This window comes from Dreissena polymorpha, chromosome 6 (assembly GCF_020536995.1).
Source record: "Dreissena polymorpha isolate Duluth1 chromosome 6, UMN_Dpol_1.0, whole genome shotgun sequence".
In the NCBI taxonomy this organism is placed as follows: Eukaryota; Metazoa; Mollusca; class Bivalvia; order Myida; family Dreissenidae; genus Dreissena; species Dreissena polymorpha.
Window position 1 is genome coordinate 42,585,254 of NC_068360.1, and position 18,192 is coordinate 42,603,445.

Below are 18,192 nucleotides of genomic sequence, written 5' to 3' on the forward strand. Positions count from 1 at the left end.
TGTCCCAAAAACTTCGCGCAAACTTTTCCCAATTGTGCTGATACCGGTTCTTTTCCCAATTGGGCAAAAAATCGCTGACAGCATATCGCTTTTAAGCATTAATGTATAGATATTCACATGTACATAGACCTATTACAGCAGACGTTCACAATAGACTGTTGTCGATTTTTATTTCTCATAAACTAATTACATGCAGTGAGATCTTTATTACTGACGTTATTTCATGTAAAATTAATTCTGGCGCTTTGAAATTGAGTTTGCCTGATAATAGAAGGGAGCATAATTGCATTACAATGAGAAACTATCGAGAAACATATTCTATGGGTAAATTGACGTTACACGTATTAAATGCAATAATCAGTCCATTGTGTGTAAGAAATGCATTCAGTTATTTGTTGGATTTCTATTACTGATTACGCGTTCCTTACGTTAGGAAATCGAAATATTTTATCCGGACTGAATGAACATTGGAACATAAAAATGCGAACGCCTAATTCTTATAATTGTGTTGGGTTTTTATTGTGTGAATTAATGCACGTCGCGCAATTTACTATAGATGCACATATAAGTTGCCACTTATTGTGTTACAAAATTAAGACCGCATCATGCAATCTGCCGTGATGTATAATATAAGAGTACATTTTTTATAACGTATCAAATGTTCAAAATTGTTTATGCGACGTAGGGTTGGTGAAGTCAGAAATTCCAACGGAGATGGTTTCACAAATTTAAAAGACAATTTTGATATTCCTGTTGCGTTCCGTTTGTGTAAGGTCAAATACAGAATGTGATTATTATGACGTTGATAATTTTTCATTAATATTCACGTACGAAATGCAAACTAGTCAAAGCACCGGTGTACATTTACAGAAATGCGCAGTGTGATACCAACTGTGGTTATTTGCGTTGTCAACCATAGTATAAACGTAACTATGTTTATCAACTTAAAATCCGGCAAAAATGACAGACTATATTTTGTCTTGTTTATACTGTTTATACAACACATTCTGATTGCTTGTACAATATACTAAACCCACCAGAAACCGGCCATCTTGTTTCACACGAAAATTTAAAATCCAGAGATTTTTAAATCCGGGTCTGTGTGTGCAATTATACGCCATTGATTGTTCCTAGCCACCATTCAAAATCGATTACATTGACATCTCAAACAACAAGTTGTACCTATGAGTAATCCCTTTTTAAACACTCTTCGACCATTTACTAATCTTTAAGGTGGTTCGCATTTTAAGGAGCTTTTATCTTTGTTGATTTCTTGTTGAAGAAAACTTATGTGCGTTTTCATTTTGCGCCATCGTGAGTATAGGCTACTTTATACATTGCTTTTTCTCGGTTTCAAATGGCTCAGACATATTCGTTATACCTTTTAGTAGGGCCAATAGCAGTCAAAAACATTTTAATCACGGGAAATTATTATTGAAATCTTAAATTATCGCTCGAAATTTGATTTCTGAACATGATTTCGTCTTTAGTACGCTTCGGTGAAAAATAGTACATGCCTGTAACGTCATGAAAACTATAAGTATGAAAATAAACAATCAAGCGCATTAAATGGAAAGAAAATGTTTGCTATCGTGGTGAAACCTTGCGTTTTTCGTTTTTAGTAAAGTTAGACAATTATTATTTCCTCGAGCGCTTGTGTGAGATTAAATATACAAGTCCAACCTATATCCTCCATTTGTTGCATACTTCATCTTTTATTTATAAAACCTTGTGCGCCATATGTTCTAGCAATTATTAATTTCAATATGGCAGGCTAAATATGTTTCAATTGCCAATAAACAGCAACGTAGCAGTTGGTTTATGTGGATTTAATTGGGATGCATAAAAAAGGTCTTGTTAACAAAACAGTTGTTTTAGTGATTGACACGGAATTCGATTTTGTAATTGGAAACATAAATGTTCAGTTTATGTTACATGTCTATTACTAAAGTGTCGTAAATAATGTTGCCTTGAGCACACAATGCAAAGATTAAACGCGTTAATAAGGGCGAGCTTTACAAGAATGTAAAGTCAGGTTATTTACTCAAGCCTAAGGTTCAATGAACGAAGATTACTATGGCGGAAAGCGTTTAATGCGCGATCTGAAGCATCTGATTTTATTAAATATTTGTTTTGAGCTCAGCTGAGGTTTTAGTTTAGTTTAAGCATTTATTTTAGCTCGATTGCATAAAAACCAAAGGCTTATTTGAAACGCTATCGAGTCCGTTTTCTGGGACTAGAACCAATAGATGGTGTCTATGGTGGAAATCTTAAGAACGTTCCCACAGTGGGGATCGAACCCATGACCTCCCGATCGCGAGGCGGACACCATATCCACTATATCACTGCGACATATTAAACATAGCTGAGCTTTTGTGGTCACCTTTTGTCGTCTTCCGTCGACTGTTATCAACATTTACTATGTGAAAACTATTGAAGTCACACTTTTTGCTTACTATTCAAGAAACTGGTTATGTGTCCTTACAACTAAGGTCGAAACTGTATCGGGTTTGGTCGAGAACCAGGTCGCGTGGACATATTTAAGAGACATCTTTCCTACCAAATTCGGTAGGAATTCTTATTAAGTATTATATTATGAAAAGTAGTATCTTTTTCTTGAATATTTTGCAAATGGTGTATACGTTTAGGTTCATAATAAAAATAAATTAGCGTAATGAAAGGAAAGTTAAAGGGGCCTTTTCACAGATTTTGGCATTTTTTTAACTTATTCATTAAATGCTTTATATTGATAAATGTAAACATTGGATCATAAAAGCTCCAGTAAAAAATCAAGAAAAAAAAAATAAAAAAAGGAAAAGAACATTGCCCGGAGCAGGTTTCGAACCAGTGACCCCTGGAGTCCTGCCAGAGTCCTGAAGTAAAAACGCTTTAGCCTACTGAGCTATTCCGCCAAGTACACATTGTTGACGTATTTTATACCTTATATAAGCATTCTTCGTAGTTTCACAAAATTTAACGACAAAAACAGAACTCTCCAAATTATTCAATCGTTTCGCGTTGCAACGCTTTATAATTTTTAGCCGGATTTTTATCGAAAAAATCTCGGCTTATAGATTGATGTTGTCGGGCGGGCGGGGGGGGGGGGGGCGGGCGGGCGGGCGGGCGGGGTGGCGGCGTGCTCGAAAATGTTAAAGTTCTTATTTCATGGTATAACTTTGGTATGCTTGGACCTAGAGTCTTCAAACTTGACATGAAGGTTGGCCAGGATTAACAGATGACCACTGGTCATTTCAAGGTCATTCATTTGAAGGTCAAGGTCACTGTGACCTTCAATATAAAAAATGTTAAAGTTCTTATAACTTTGGTATGCTTGGACCTAGAGTCTTGAAACTTGACATGAAGGTTGGCCATAACTAGTTAGTAACCACTGGTCATTTCAAGGTCATTCATTTGAAGGTCAAGGTCACTGTGACCTTGAATGTAAAAATGTTAAAGTTCTTATTTCATGGTATAACTTTGGTATGCTTGGACCTAGAGTCTTCAAACTTGACATGAAGGTTGGCCAGGATTAACAGATGACCACTGGTCATTTCAAGGTCATTCATTTGAAGGTGAAGGTCACTGTGACCTTCAATATAAAAATGTTAAAGTTGTTATAACTTTGGTATGCTTGGACCTAGAGTCTTGAAACTTGACATGAAGGTTGGCCAGAACTAGTAAGTAACCACTGGACATTTCAAGGTCATTCATTTGAAGGTCAAGGTCACTGTGACCTTGAATGTAAAAATGTTAAAGTTGTTATAACTTTGGTATGCTTGGACCTAGAGTCTTGAAACTTGACATGAAGGTTGGCCAGAACTAGTAAGTAACCACTGGACATTTCAAGGTCATTCATTTGAAGGTCAAGGTCACTGTGACCTTGAATGTAAAAATGTTAAAGTTCTTATTTCATGTTATAACTTTGGTATGCTTGTACCTAGAGTCTTCAAACTTGAAATAAAGATTGGCCAGTACTAGAAGATGACCACTGGTCATTTCAATGTCATTCATTTGAAGGTCAAGGTCACTGTGACCTTCAATGTTAAAATGTTAAAATTGTTATAACTTTGGTATGCTTGGACCTAGAATCTCAAACTTGACGTAAAGGTTTGCAAGCACACTTAGATGACCACTGGTCATTTCAAGGTCATTCATTTCAATGTCATTCATTTGAAGGTCAAGGTCACTGTGAACTTAAATGTTAAAATGTTAAAATTGTTGTAACTTTGGTATGCTTGGACCTAGAATCTCAAACTTTGCTCATGCCTTGAAAAGTACTTACATTTCATTTTGACCTTTGAACAATATTTCAGTAATTTAAGTATTGCATTGACAAAAACACGAAAGGTACTTTCCTGTCATTTAAATCAAAAATCCGGCTTCAATGCGGTCATCTCCGACCGCGGAACTCTTGTTAGGTTTTAAAATCGTCAAAAGATGCATATAATGGCTACATTAGAGCATGGTTAATGTTCAGTATTACTGTTTCCTCACAAATATCATAACTAAAACGAAAACTTACGAATCTGAAACAATTTTTTTCAATTTTGTCAATTTACCAAAGCGTGAAAAGATCCCTTTAAACTATCAACGGGAAAATTAGTATATCACGTGGCTCGGCTATCATCACGTGGTTGGTTATGAAGGCAGCTAAGCTGGTTCTAGTCAATTCTCTGCGCGGAGGTTGATTATATTATTGATACATATTTATAGTATTTACAGGAAAAGAGGGGCTTTATATTGTTTTGTTAAATGACGTTTTCTAAGAAAATACCGTCGATATGCCCCTTTACGCTCAGTAATAACAACATTGTTTGCGTAAAAAGCAAACAAATATGAACATCAACAGTGTGCATCGACTCAGACAACGTTTTTCTCGATGTTATTCAAGTTAATTCTGATCGTGCATTGTCGATATTTTCCCCACAAAGTTAATGACTAAAATAACACCACGGGATTCATTGCGATCAATTCGGAAAACAAATCAGGTTCCTTTAATGGATAAAAATAATAGCTCTGTTTGATATAATCAATATGTTTTATGCCCCTCTCATAAAAGGAAATCAAAGTCATATTTGAAAGATCGATTATTTTGTCAGTGTTCCTTCTGATTATTTCGGATCCAACGCTGAAACCGCTTTTGGAGAGCAAACACTGTAATTACTTGTTTGATACACGACTCTGTATTTAAACAGTACTAATGGAAGCGGTCTAAGCTAATTGTAGATATTGTTATAATAGCTTTTAGTCCCATTCAGTTAGGCCTATATCTTCTGAGTGGTATTGAGCTGGTGTTACTGAGTAGCGTGTGACACTTATTCGCATCGTGAATGTTGAAAAGCGAAACAAAGGATGCACAAAAGTTGCAGCAATTTTATCAGCCGCGTGTGTATGATACTTCATTTAGCATGTAGCTTGCAGCGAAAAAAAACGCAACTTGTATCTACAACAACAACAGCAGGAGTGTTACTTATATGCTTATAAGTTACACTGAAATTTTAACTGCATCAACTAATACCACAACAACAACAACAACTATTAACAACTACTATTACTAGCGCTGCTTCATTTGATTCCGCGCCTGCTAAAACATTGTTCTTTCAGGATTTGATGTATATATAGCCAAATGCATACAATCATTACCCTTGTAGCTATATACTCTGTTAACATGCAATATAAAACGATCTTTGTTCAATTACATGTAAAGTCCATCCATTACTATTTTATAAAATTTCTGGTAAATCCACTTACTATATTCATGTTTTTTATATAAATATTTTGTTTAACACTAGTAACTGTACAGTTTATGTGTAATAAAATTATGTTCTGTTCTGTTCGTAAATTGCCCCCTATGACATGTACATGTAATGTCAACGCACTTCAATCGTGAAAGTTCTCCGAATGATCTTAAGTCCTCTGCTATGTTGGACATACTGCCGCTGCAAGATAATGAAACGGCCGTTTGAAGTTTGTTTCAGATTGTTTAACGTACTGTATGCTATCAGAAATCATATATGTGGTATTTACATTTTCCCATCAGTGTTTTTGTCGTTATTTTGTAATTTTGTGTTATGATCGTTTTGCTGGAACAAACGATGCGTCTAATTTGATTTCCGGAAAAAAGTGATATCTTTGTCATTATTATTTATTACCGATAAAGCGTCACGCCTCCTATGATTTTGTTTCCCGTAGAAAAATGATGGTTAATTTTGTACTTTCTTCGTGCGATATTTATCACACCAAGACAGTTATTTCCCAGGTAATCGAAAGTTTTCATATCAAAATGAATAATTTAAACCATCTGAATACGATATATATGTACATGTTATAATTTGACAGATTTTAAAAATTGTTTCGATGGACCACGGTACTCGTTTAGTTGCTTTACTCAAATGTAAATGTTTGTTTGTTCAATACCAAACGTGTTATCTTTAAACCCCCAGAAGTTTGCGTTTATGATTTGATTTGTGAAGATGAATACAATTTCCGGCTTCCGCAGTCCCCCCTTACTTATTTGGGGTCTTTAAAGTGATCTGCATCAATTAAGAATTCGGCGTATGGCTATTTACAAGACGGGACAAAATAATCTGAAAAACAGATCAGGCCAAATTCATTTGACAGATTTGTTTTTGAGGCGGGCTTTGGGAAAACCGCCGAAATTGGAATTTCGATTGGCAGAGACTTCATTTAACGAAAAATTCCATGGAAGCGGAAAGACCCTTTACACTAAGATCCTGATTACACTAATTTTAGAAGACTTTCCGCACATGCATTAATGCCAGTTTTTTTTTCCAGAGCGCAGCTTTTATGTTGTGTCATTCACATTTATCCGCGTAATCCTGTCTAGATACTTGAACTTACATCTCACAGTTTGCGTAAAATGTTCTTCACCCTGTCAGGTTTGTTGACCAACTTTCGTGATAAATGTTTGAACATATACTCGGTTTTGTTATTTTCAATCGCGGCTCTTTTCAACTGGCGTCAAGCATTTGTCAACAAGTAAATGGTGGTCACTGATCTCTTCACTTTGCGTTTGACAGAATAAATGATTTGGGTGAACTTCGACAGAAAAAAATATTTCACCGCTTTTCACAGGAGGGTTTTTACTGTTGGTTGTTGCTAAATTGCGATTTCTTAATTTCTTGCTTCATTTGTACTGAATGTTTTATAAATAACACATCCATAATGAACGTAATAAAAGCTATGATTTATATGTTGTTTCGGTGTTATTTTATTACTTTAAATTATTATGCCCCCCTTCGAAGAAGAGGGGTTATATTGCTTTGCTCATGTCGGTCTGTCGGTCGGTCGGTCTGTCGGTCGGTCGGTCTGTCGGTCCGTCCACCAGGTGGTTGTCAGACGATAACTCAATAATGCTTAGGCCTAGGATCATGAAACTGCATAGGTACATTGATCATGACTCACAGATGACCCCTATTGTATTTGAGGTCACTAGGTCAAAGGTCAAGGTCACTGTGACCCGAAATAGTAAAATGGTTTCCGGATGATAATTAGAGAACGCTTATGCCTAGGATCATGAAACTTCATAGGTAGATTGATCATGACTAGCAGATGACCCCTATTGATTTTCAGGTCACTAGGTCAAAGGTCAAGGACACGGTTACCCGAAATAGTAAAATGGTTTCCGGATGATAATTCAAGAACCCTTATGCCTAGGATCATGAAACTTGATAGGTAGATTGATCATGACTAGCAGATGACCCCTAGTGATTTTCAGGTCACTAGGTCAAAGGTCAAGGTCACGGTGACCCGAAATAGTAAAATGGTTTCCGGATGATAACTCAAGAATGCTTATGCCTAGGATCATGAAACTTGATAGGTACATTGATCATGACTGGCAGATGAACCCTATTGATTTTCACTAGGTCAAAGGTCAAGGTCACAGTGACCCGAAATAGTAAAATGGTTTCCTGATGATAACTCAGGAAAGCTTATGGCTAGGATCATGAAACTTCATAGGTTCATTGATCATGACTTGCAGATGACTCCTATTGATTGTCAGGTCACTAGGTCAAAGGTCAAGGTCACAGTGACAAAAAACATATTTACAAAATGGCTGTCACTACAACTTAGAGCCCAAATGGGGGGCATGCATGTTTTACAAACAGCCCTTGTTTCTTTTATTGCTAAATATGCTTTGTGTAATTTAAGTATTTTAAAAATGCATATTAATTAATAATATTGACACTACTTTTATCTGTTGTATGTTGAGTTTATGTCCATTAACGTTATTTTTCCTGAACACTGCGTGTAAATTAGTACTTAAAAGGCTGGTTTCTTGTATGGCCTCTAACTCGACTGGTTAAAACACCTTTTTTTAGGAATCAAAACCAATGGCTGAATGTGACTCTTTACACTCATTACAAATTCAAAGTCTCGTGCTATACACATGTTTGCACAATTGCTATACATATGCTGTTTTTGTGTTGTCGTTTATGCAGCATAAGATGCTTAAGGCATATATCACCTATGCGTTTATTGTTAGGCTGCTTCAAATAAGTTGGTATGTATTTGTACTTTCAGTTCGTAGAAAAGAAATATAGAACAGAGCTGGCAAAGGGTAAGTTGCTTTTTTACACAAATGAATGATCATGATGATGAAATTACTATAAATTACATTTTGCGTTTATTGCGAAACTATATTGTATATCTGATAAGTTTAAGATTTATTAATTACTATTATCAGTTACCTCTTAATTACATGAGTGCATATAGCAACACATTAGGTAGCTAATTATTGTTTCGGTGCACTTATTACTACTACCTCGATAGGCGTGTAGCAATAACGCACACGTGCCGATAACATCTTCAATACATCTTCAAGCTATTAGTTTCCATTTATTTAAACAATAATTATACTAATGCATAGAACGGTAGTTTTAATTGACGATAAACGGTAACATAGAACACATACAAATGTAACATACATCTAGTGGAAGCCCTTGTGCTTATCGTGCATTATCTCATATCCTTCACCGAGAGATTTTGCTGTGTCTTTACGCGTTATAATGATATTCTTTCTATCTGAACAATTGCTAATAATCCTGGAAACGCCTTTGGAGTAAAACGAATGTAACGCCTAACAACACCATGTCTGTACGTTTGTTCTTCACAGCTAACGCAGACGTTTCGCGAAGAGCAACAAAGCAAATACGATTCACAGCGTCGCTTTAGTTCTTATAATTATTGCTTTCTGGCATTATGTTTGTATTTCGTAGTAATGTTCATTTAGGATGATAGCTTGATTGAAGTTAACAACTTTATGAATTGAGGATTATTTCATAAGATGTATGAATACAATGTACAGGTCCTTTAAAAAACATATCACGATCACATTAAACAGAGTGAGGAAATATGTTCTATACAACATACCTTGTTAAATGTTGCCACACTTTTTATCAAGACGACATACAGTTGTATACAATATCTTTGTTTGATTACAAAGAAACGTCGTTTCCGAATTTCTGCTCGACTAACTACACTTTCTAATATTTATGCCCCTCTTCGAAGAAGAGAGGGTATATTGCTTTGCACATGTCTGTCCGCCGGTCGGTCCTAGGATCATGGAAATTCATAGGTACATTGAGCATGACTGGCAGATGACCCCTATTGATTTTCAGGTCACTAGGTCAAATGTCAAGGTCACAGGGACTCAAAACAATAAAATGGTTTCTGGATGATAACTCAACAATGCTTAGGCCTAGGATCATGAAACGTCATAGGTATATTGATCATAGCTGGCAGATGACCCCTATTGATTTTCAGGTCACTAGGTCAAAGGTCAAGGTCACAGTGACCTGAAGCAGTGAAATGGTTTCTAACGTATTCACACAAAGACTACCACTACAACTGACATCCCATTTGGGGGCATGCGTGTTTTACAAACAGCCCTTGTTCTCCTTCTAAAGCCACCATTCTCGTATGCAACCAATAGCTCTACGTCTTACTGTCAATTACCGGCCTGTGAATATGTGTGACAACACAACATCAATGTTTGGTTTTCATATTGACAATTTGTAAAATGTTACTATTGGCCTTGCGCGGAAAGAACGGCCGACGTATGTGTATGTCTGTTATTGAATATAGAAAAGAACTCGCTGGATACGGTAATTAGAGCGGAAATAATAAACCGTTTTGTCATAGAAAGGATTCCATTGATAACCTACGACGACCTTTTCTCTGTAACGGTTGAAATATAAACTCAAGAATAGCATTTATGTTTTTAATGAAATTAAAATCGTATAATTAATTGACCGTTTTTAAATTTGTTTGACTCGTTGTAATAATTCGATTTCCTCTACACAAGTAACAGAGTGAGTGATTTAAGTTTTGTCTGAACTTCTCTTTTAACATACTTTCGATCCTTTATTGCATTGTTGTTTAAAGGTGCTTCAATGAGACACACGAACGATTCTGTTTTATTGGAATTCGTTGTTTGAATATATGCCAACGTATCTAACATTTATAAGTTAAACTTTAAAACGGTAAATGTCAAATTAGTTAAATTGCATATGGAATGTTGACAAATTGTGTCATGCTTGTATAACATATCGCCTGCGACTGACTCTCAAATATTTACTTAACTAAATACAAAAGATTTTTTCAAGCAGCCATTACACCAACGTCATCAGAATTCCTGTCTCGGACTTATCTTTGCCATATACTGTTAAATGTTTTAATTGCTTGGCACCAAAGTAAACTTGAATACGGCATGTAACACTCATATCCGTACCTCAAAGGTCAGTCTTGTTTAAAGGTAAAATGTCTACTTGAGTCACAAACACATCTTGACTTAACTTTCACTTGGTCTGTCATGATGCACTTTTAAGATTACTTACCATTAATGACCACATTAAGAAGACTGTGTATAACGTGTAACACCCGTCTTTCTACCTATAAGATCAAGGTCACACTAAGAAGTCAAAGGTAAAATTTAGCTATATAACAACTGTCCGAACTTTAATTATGTCATTCATCGTGCGGTTTTTAAATAAATTACTTCAAATTACCACCACGAGGAGTCGGCGTTTCTTGTCTATCCCTTCATAAAAGTTCAGGGTCAAAATTAAGAGGTCAAAAGTCGGATTCGGACATGAATTAGCTTCTTACTGACATACGTGTGGTTTTGATACTAAAGTAAAAGGTTGGCGCATCTGTGTCCTATGTATACGTGTCTTATATTATATTTTCTATATCGCCATGCTACTTCTTACTAAATGCGCCGTTCGGGGACTACACTTCGTTTTACCTTGGTAGCCACATTTTTAAATGTTCCTTACTTGTTGTTTCATTGTTTTACAAAATTTAATGTGCATGTAGTTATTACTAAGGCCGGTGTGATAAGGCATACTTTAAACCAATACACAATAATAACTTTACAGTATAAACATCATACATTTAAAATGGATATATTTTATGTTTTATCTTGATCAGTTAAATGTTTCATTCCGAAAGGTTAAACGTGTTTCCAGCGGACAAAGCGGTGAACAAAACTGAATGTTAGACTGATAATAGATAGTTGGTGTATACTTTTATTCAAACATTAACCCAAAATATCGCTTTGATCGGCAAGATGCTCGCAGGTCCTTAAGCAATGTGTGTGTTCTTTGTGTCACAGCTTATATGGATGGGACAATAAATGCATTACTATTAAACGTTTTATAGATAGTCATCGTCGCTCGCGCGTTATCCGACAGTGTCCACCTTTATTCTCGTCGAGCTGATAAAAAAGGCGAATTCCCAAACCTATCAACTAAACATGCGTGTTATTGCTTTAAACATAACATCTTTCGACATAATATTAAAATGAGGTATGCATTTAGATTTTATTAATAGTTCATGTATCATTAGTTTAAGTTTATCTGCCATGTATGATACATCCACCGCAACTGGAACCTCGCCTTGAAACAATATAGCGGCTGACACCTCGTCTTATATGGCGCTAGTGGAAAAGTACACGTGCCGTTCAATTTCATTTATTTTTATCCCTCTCGCATCGACTTGCAGGTAACATCAAGATTGAGACCAGCTCCGCTACCGCGCCCAGTGACTCGCACCCGGCTGCCCATCTGATGGGGACCGCACAAAGGCATGACCAGCCCACAGGTACGCTACAACTTGTGCTTTGTGACCGTCGCTCTGGGAAAACGGGGCTTATTGCATGTGCCTAAAATATCGACCCAGATAAGCGTGTTAAGTCCGCACCGGCTTAGATGGGACTTTATTTTCCGCTTTTGTGGTATTTTTCGTTTAAAGGAAGTCTCTTCTTAGCGAAAATCCAGTCAAGGTGGAAATGGTCGTCCCTGATTGGCTTGCAGATTTCACACGATTCATTGACGAATCGTTACGCACATTTATTAAATCCCGTTTTCAAAGACCAAGGCTCAAATCTTGTTCACTTTCTCTTTTGAAAACAGTGGTAAACACTATTTTATTTTGCCAGCTACTGAATAATTACTTTCAGGCATAACAGTGCACACCTGTTATATTCTCTCTGCTGACATTAAATGATTTACCTGAACTTTGAATATCACTTTTGAATCATGTTTCTTCCTATGAATAACGTTTAACCAGGTCTTTAGGTTTTCCTTGTTATGGTTTGTTTTTGTCCGGATATTTTGTTTGGATTGGTCGGGTCAATGTCACTCTTACTAAGTACATTCTGAGGTAAATATTTAAAATCTGCGTCCGTGACATTGCCTTGTTTATTTTATTAAATCGCACTTTATAGAGTCATGTACGCTTCGAATTTGTCTTTCTGCAAACCATGGTGTTGCCACAATTAAATTTCTTTGACTGGACTTCTTTTGTATGTATGTATTTATTTTGACCTTGCGGTCAAGGATAACCCATGAAAGTGCAAGCACTTATTTCCAATGGGGTCCTTTGGTTTTTGCTGAAGAGACAGCAAGCAGAAGAGACAGTATTGGGATACAAGGAATCCGGGTGCGATACCCTAGCTCTTTGCGAATAGATACCTTGGTTCTTTTACGTGCTCAGTGTATAGCACCGATACACGCGAGAATTACCTGGGTTTCATACCAGTACATCTCTAGTTGGGTGGGAAACACTTGAAGCATTTCTGATATTTCCAGTGCCCCGGCCGGGATTTGAACCGGGGACCTCTGGAATGGTAGACCAGAGTGTTACCACTCGACCACCGCACCACCCTTTTGTGTAGCGTCATGATTTATCCATGTGACAGTGGCGTCATGATTTATTCGTGTGTCGTCATGCTTTATCCGCGTGACGTCATGATTTATTCGTGTGTCGTCCTTATTTATTTTTGGCGTCATGATTTATTCGTTTCTCATCAGGATATATCCGTGGGTCGTTATGATTTATCCGTGAGACGTCATTATTTAACCTTGTGACGTCATGATTTTACCGTGTGTCCATAATTTCAGTTCCGGGCGGACTGTTCGCGATCTCGCTGTACATCTGGAACGAGGACCTGGCGTTTACCAACAAGGTGCAGTATCGTCACGGTCGCATCGTGATCCTTGAGCCCGGCCTCTACTATGTCTACAGCCAGGTTAGGAATTTTTTGTCCCAAATAACAACCTCTTACAGGCTGTTTTTTAATGGCAAAAAGTAGCATTTTTGCCCAAAAATCTTTCTAAACTTTTCCAAAAAAGATGCCAAAATTTGCAAATAAATTGAAAAGTTGGTTTTATAAGTTTAATATACAACATTATAATTCTGTAGCATTTTATAATAGTAATTTAAAAATGCAGTAAAACATGCACATGTAAACAATTAGAATATTGTTATTAATAATCATAATTATACTTGAAATGTTACCCAATTTCATTGTTTATCGCGCTTTTTTTCCCAATCCATAAGACACAGGCTGTAAAATATATAGCAATTAAACAATCATTGCAGGTTTCCTTTTTGGAGTATTTCGACAACCCGTCCAACGTCGAGACCGGTCCGCGCTCGCTGTCCCACTACATCTACCGGTATAACATCATATATCCGGATGGAGGCGAAGAATCGATGATACAGAACTCAATGACCAAATGTTGGGCCCAGAATAAAGCCTTCGGCGAGTACACGAGCTATTTAGGGGCTGTTTTCCATCTTAGACAGGGAGATGAAATCTTTGTGAAGGTTTCCAATTTGACGATGCTTGTCTTGGAACCTAAATTGCGTTATTTTGGGTTGTTCAAGGTTTAATACTTTTTGAAAGCATAACGGTTACTTTTGCCTTTTCACTGAATCTCGATTTAGATCAAAATAATTAGAACACCTAACCATCGCTGTCTTATTAGCGTATTTTGCAAATACTAACAACTGCTGTAAGCGTGTTAAGTTGCCATTTTGAACACAGTTACCATAAAAGCATATATTGTATGTTATTAAATATAATTAAGCGAATCCAATATACATGTATTATACTACTTTAAATCTTTAAAAACGGATTACATCTCTACAGTATGCAACATGTTTGTGCAACTGCACATTTGTAAAGGGCCATATTTCCAGTCATACATGGAGAATAATAACTCCCTAAATGATATGTTTTCATTTTGTGAATATGGAGATTTAAAATATGGAAAAAAAACATTCACATCTTCGTTTGGTTCAGTTTTCTTCGATTTACATTGGTTTATTTCACCGATCGGGGACATTTAAAAGAATGTGCTTTGTAAACAAGTGGACGGTAAACATCAACCAGCATGAAACTTGGGAATTCATATACTGAACTTGAAGGTCGAATATACCCGTTGACATTTTGAACATACTCTCGTGTTGTGAGCGAACATTCTTCCGATGTTGTTAGCATAATTTGTACCTACGGTTTCAAGCTTGAAATAAGTTGTCGTTAAAATACGAACATACATGTATATATTCGTCCATACCTGCCGTGGTGGTGTATGTCATATTATCTGTTGTTTTTGTACTGACAGTGATTGTCATTAAATATTGTCCATTCCAATTAGGGATTCGAGTATTGTTACTTGTATTTGATTAACTATTGTTAATTGTATTTGAATATTTGGCGATATATGTTTTGGCATTGATACACATCTTTGTGTAAATAATACTGGAAGTATTTCCCTTTTTATCGAACATTATTGAACCTCTGCTTGGCGTTGTGTATGGAGCCTCTTTAACGCTCAAAATCAACGAAAATTTCGTATTTTGTTAAATCAATTTAACACCAAAACAATCAATGTTCCTTATAGCAATGGCCTCAATTTCAACGCTAGATGTGGTATGATTACATATATTTTTGTAGATACCAAATGCTCGTTTTTATTTATTTGTGACAGAATTCCATTTTAATTTCCCGCGAATATATCTATTCATACGACACACGAACACTAAAATAATACCATGTTAGTGTTCATGTATCGTATGAATAGATATCGTTGCGGGTAATTAAAGTGGAATTAAATATGTAAAACAATAAAAAAAACGATAATTGCGTATCTACAAACATCTATTTTACAAGACGTCATCCGGCGTTGAAATTTGGCAATCGCCATAAGGAACTCTGATTTTTAATTTGTTAAACTTTATTTTACGAAATACTGTACGAAATTGCCGTTGATTTTGAGTTGTAATGTGGCTTTAAAGCAAATTTTATATACGTAGTTGAAATCAATCATTGACGTTGTCCTTAATACAAATTTAATATTGTCCTTTATTATAGGTCGCGTTATATTAATGTTTCAAAAACGCCTGCAAAGTGGAACTAAGTAAGCTTTCGTAGCATAATTTTGGCTTTTAGATGATTTGTTGCTGGAGTTAAGTTTGTGTTCATAATATCTTAACACGGTTTCTCCTCAAATCCACTATTTTTTATGTAACTTCATAGGAATGCCACCTGGGCGTGTGTATGATGTGAAGTTTATTTACAGGTCTCGTGTAGACACCTGTCTGTTGTAAAGAGGTCCCGGAAGCTAAAAATAGGGTTTTTGAAATATTGTTTGTTGTGGCATCTCCAATACCGCTGAATGGAATATTTTTAACTTGTTCTTAAATACATTTAAAATCGACGCCAATAACGTCATATTAAATTTTAAAACATTAGTAATGTTGAACCAGGTAAAAAGGAACAGTCCAGAGAGGCCTTTGTTTGATTAATTTTCTTGAAAAGTAGATGGTATGTTTATAAATAATTGCTACTTCTAAACTAGTCAACACGTTTAGCGTTAATGTATTACCGCGACATTCAAATCGCTATCGTTTATTTGATATATTGAATCACGAAGTTAATTTACCGCGATGTATTCTTGTTCTTGTATAAGATTCATAGTTATGGTAAGGTTTACAATATGTATATGTCTTTGTGTTTGTTTTTAAAGAGTTGTACCTATTTGTCAGAAGTCTCTGTATTAAGATGCTCTTTGTGTTTATGTTATAAATTAATTTGTCCATTTTGCATAATGTGCTACTCAGTTTTGATATCTGCGTGCGGTATACCTGTTTACAGGTGCCAAAATACTAGTACTTTGCATGAGCTGTTGTTGTATATTTGATGAGTAAATTGTTCTTGTTTCCATTAGTCGCTGATGTACAGTGATTTTGCTCTGGACACAAGCGGGTAATGCATGTATACATAATACATATTACATTGAACCTTTTTAGATCTTTATTTAAAGCATTACTTTTAAAAGTATATGATTTTATATCTGCTAAGCTGTATATTTGTTATTTCATTCAAGTTTGATTTAAGATAGCATGTAAAATAGTTTTATACGTAGGTCGACAAGTTGAAATTAATTAATTGTTATTGCATCTTGTGAACACTGAACATATACGTTAATCTGCACTCTTTGGTTACAATTAATCAGTAAAGGTTACAATAATCAGTTAACAACATCCCGAATAAATATCGTCATGATACGTGATTTCCTTAAAATTTTACATCATCGTGGATATAGTTATTTGTGATTATATCAAAAGCTGTTTGATGTACATAGTATGTACGATGCAGTTAACATTACAATAACAATAATAACTATTTAAGCATCGCTCTGAGAAAACGGGGCTTAATGCATGTGTGTCTCACGTGTTGTCTCAGATTAGTCTGGGCCGTCCACACCGGATAATCAGGGATGACCGTTTCCGCCTTCACTGGATTTTCGCTTAGAAGAGAGACTGTCTGAAAGCATAAAATACCACACAAGATGAAAGTGTCGACCCTGTGCAGACATCGTATGCTTATCTTGGTTGAAACTTTAGGCCCATGCATGAAGTCCGGTTTTCACCGAGCGATGTTCATTGCTATAGTTAAGACACTCCACGCAGTCCGCCATATCTTCAAAAAATCGGATTCCACTGTCAGTTTCTATTTGACTGTAATGAACCTGATTATTTCTAATCTACATGTATATTAAAATAATATTAGTTTTGTTTGCGTTTCATTGTTAACATGTTCTTATTTCTTCTAGATTTTGTATTGCTTGTTTTTGTAGGAATGAAACTGATGTTTGCCCATGAGTCAGTTTGTATGTGACGTCCAAACTTTTGTAATTCATTGCGCAATCTGTTGCAATGTGATATTTTTATAACAAAATGTGATATTCAAATAAATGGTATTTACCTTAACATGTTTAGTTGTTGTTTTCGTATGGCGGCATGCTTCTCCATTACTTGTACATCCATTCTCAAAGAGGTTTCACCTACGGTAAAATTGTTTAACCAAACATGATACAAGAAACCCCACACACAACACACCACCGTCGAGAACCGTTACTTCATGATGATGAGGATGAATGTGATATTACCGATGATGATGATGATGATGATGATGATGATGATGATGATGATGATAATGATGATGATGATAATTAGGATGATGATGATGATGATGAAGATGATGATGATGATGATGATGATGATGATGATGATGATGATGATGATGATGATGATGATGATGATGATGATGAAAAGAAGAAGAAGATGATGATCATGATCGAAGTGAAGTAGAATGTTTAAAAGAAGATGTTGGTCGTTATGGTGGTTATGGTGATATTGATTTTTAATTATATGACTATGAAACTTTGCCAGGTTCTCAATTAATGAACATATTTGTTGATATATCAGTACATTATTATAACAAAATAATCTGCACGATTTCAGTTAAATTTAGACGAGACGGAGTAAAAATTGCATTCTATATAACTCTGTCTGAAAGTTAAACCATCTTAGTTA

General features: G+C 35.8%; 1 protein-coding gene across 1 annotated transcript in view; it reads left to right on the plus strand.

Annotated features, from left to right (window-relative positions):
* Positions 1 to 17,586, plus strand: part of LOC127834493 (tumor necrosis factor ligand superfamily member 10-like) — a 33,437-nt gene extending 15,851 nt beyond the window's left edge. The window contains exons 2-5 of the mRNA XM_052360360.1: positions 8,545 to 8,581; positions 12,028 to 12,126; positions 13,428 to 13,555; positions 13,909 to 17,586. Coding sequence (XP_052216320.1) covers positions 8,545 to 8,581; positions 12,028 to 12,126; positions 13,428 to 13,555; positions 13,909 to 14,202 — 558 coding nt within the window. The 3' untranslated portion in view covers positions 14,203 to 17,586. The remainder of the gene's footprint in view (positions 1 to 8,544; positions 8,582 to 12,027; positions 12,127 to 13,427; positions 13,556 to 13,908) is intronic.
* Positions 17,587 to 18,192: the final 606 nt, after the last annotated feature.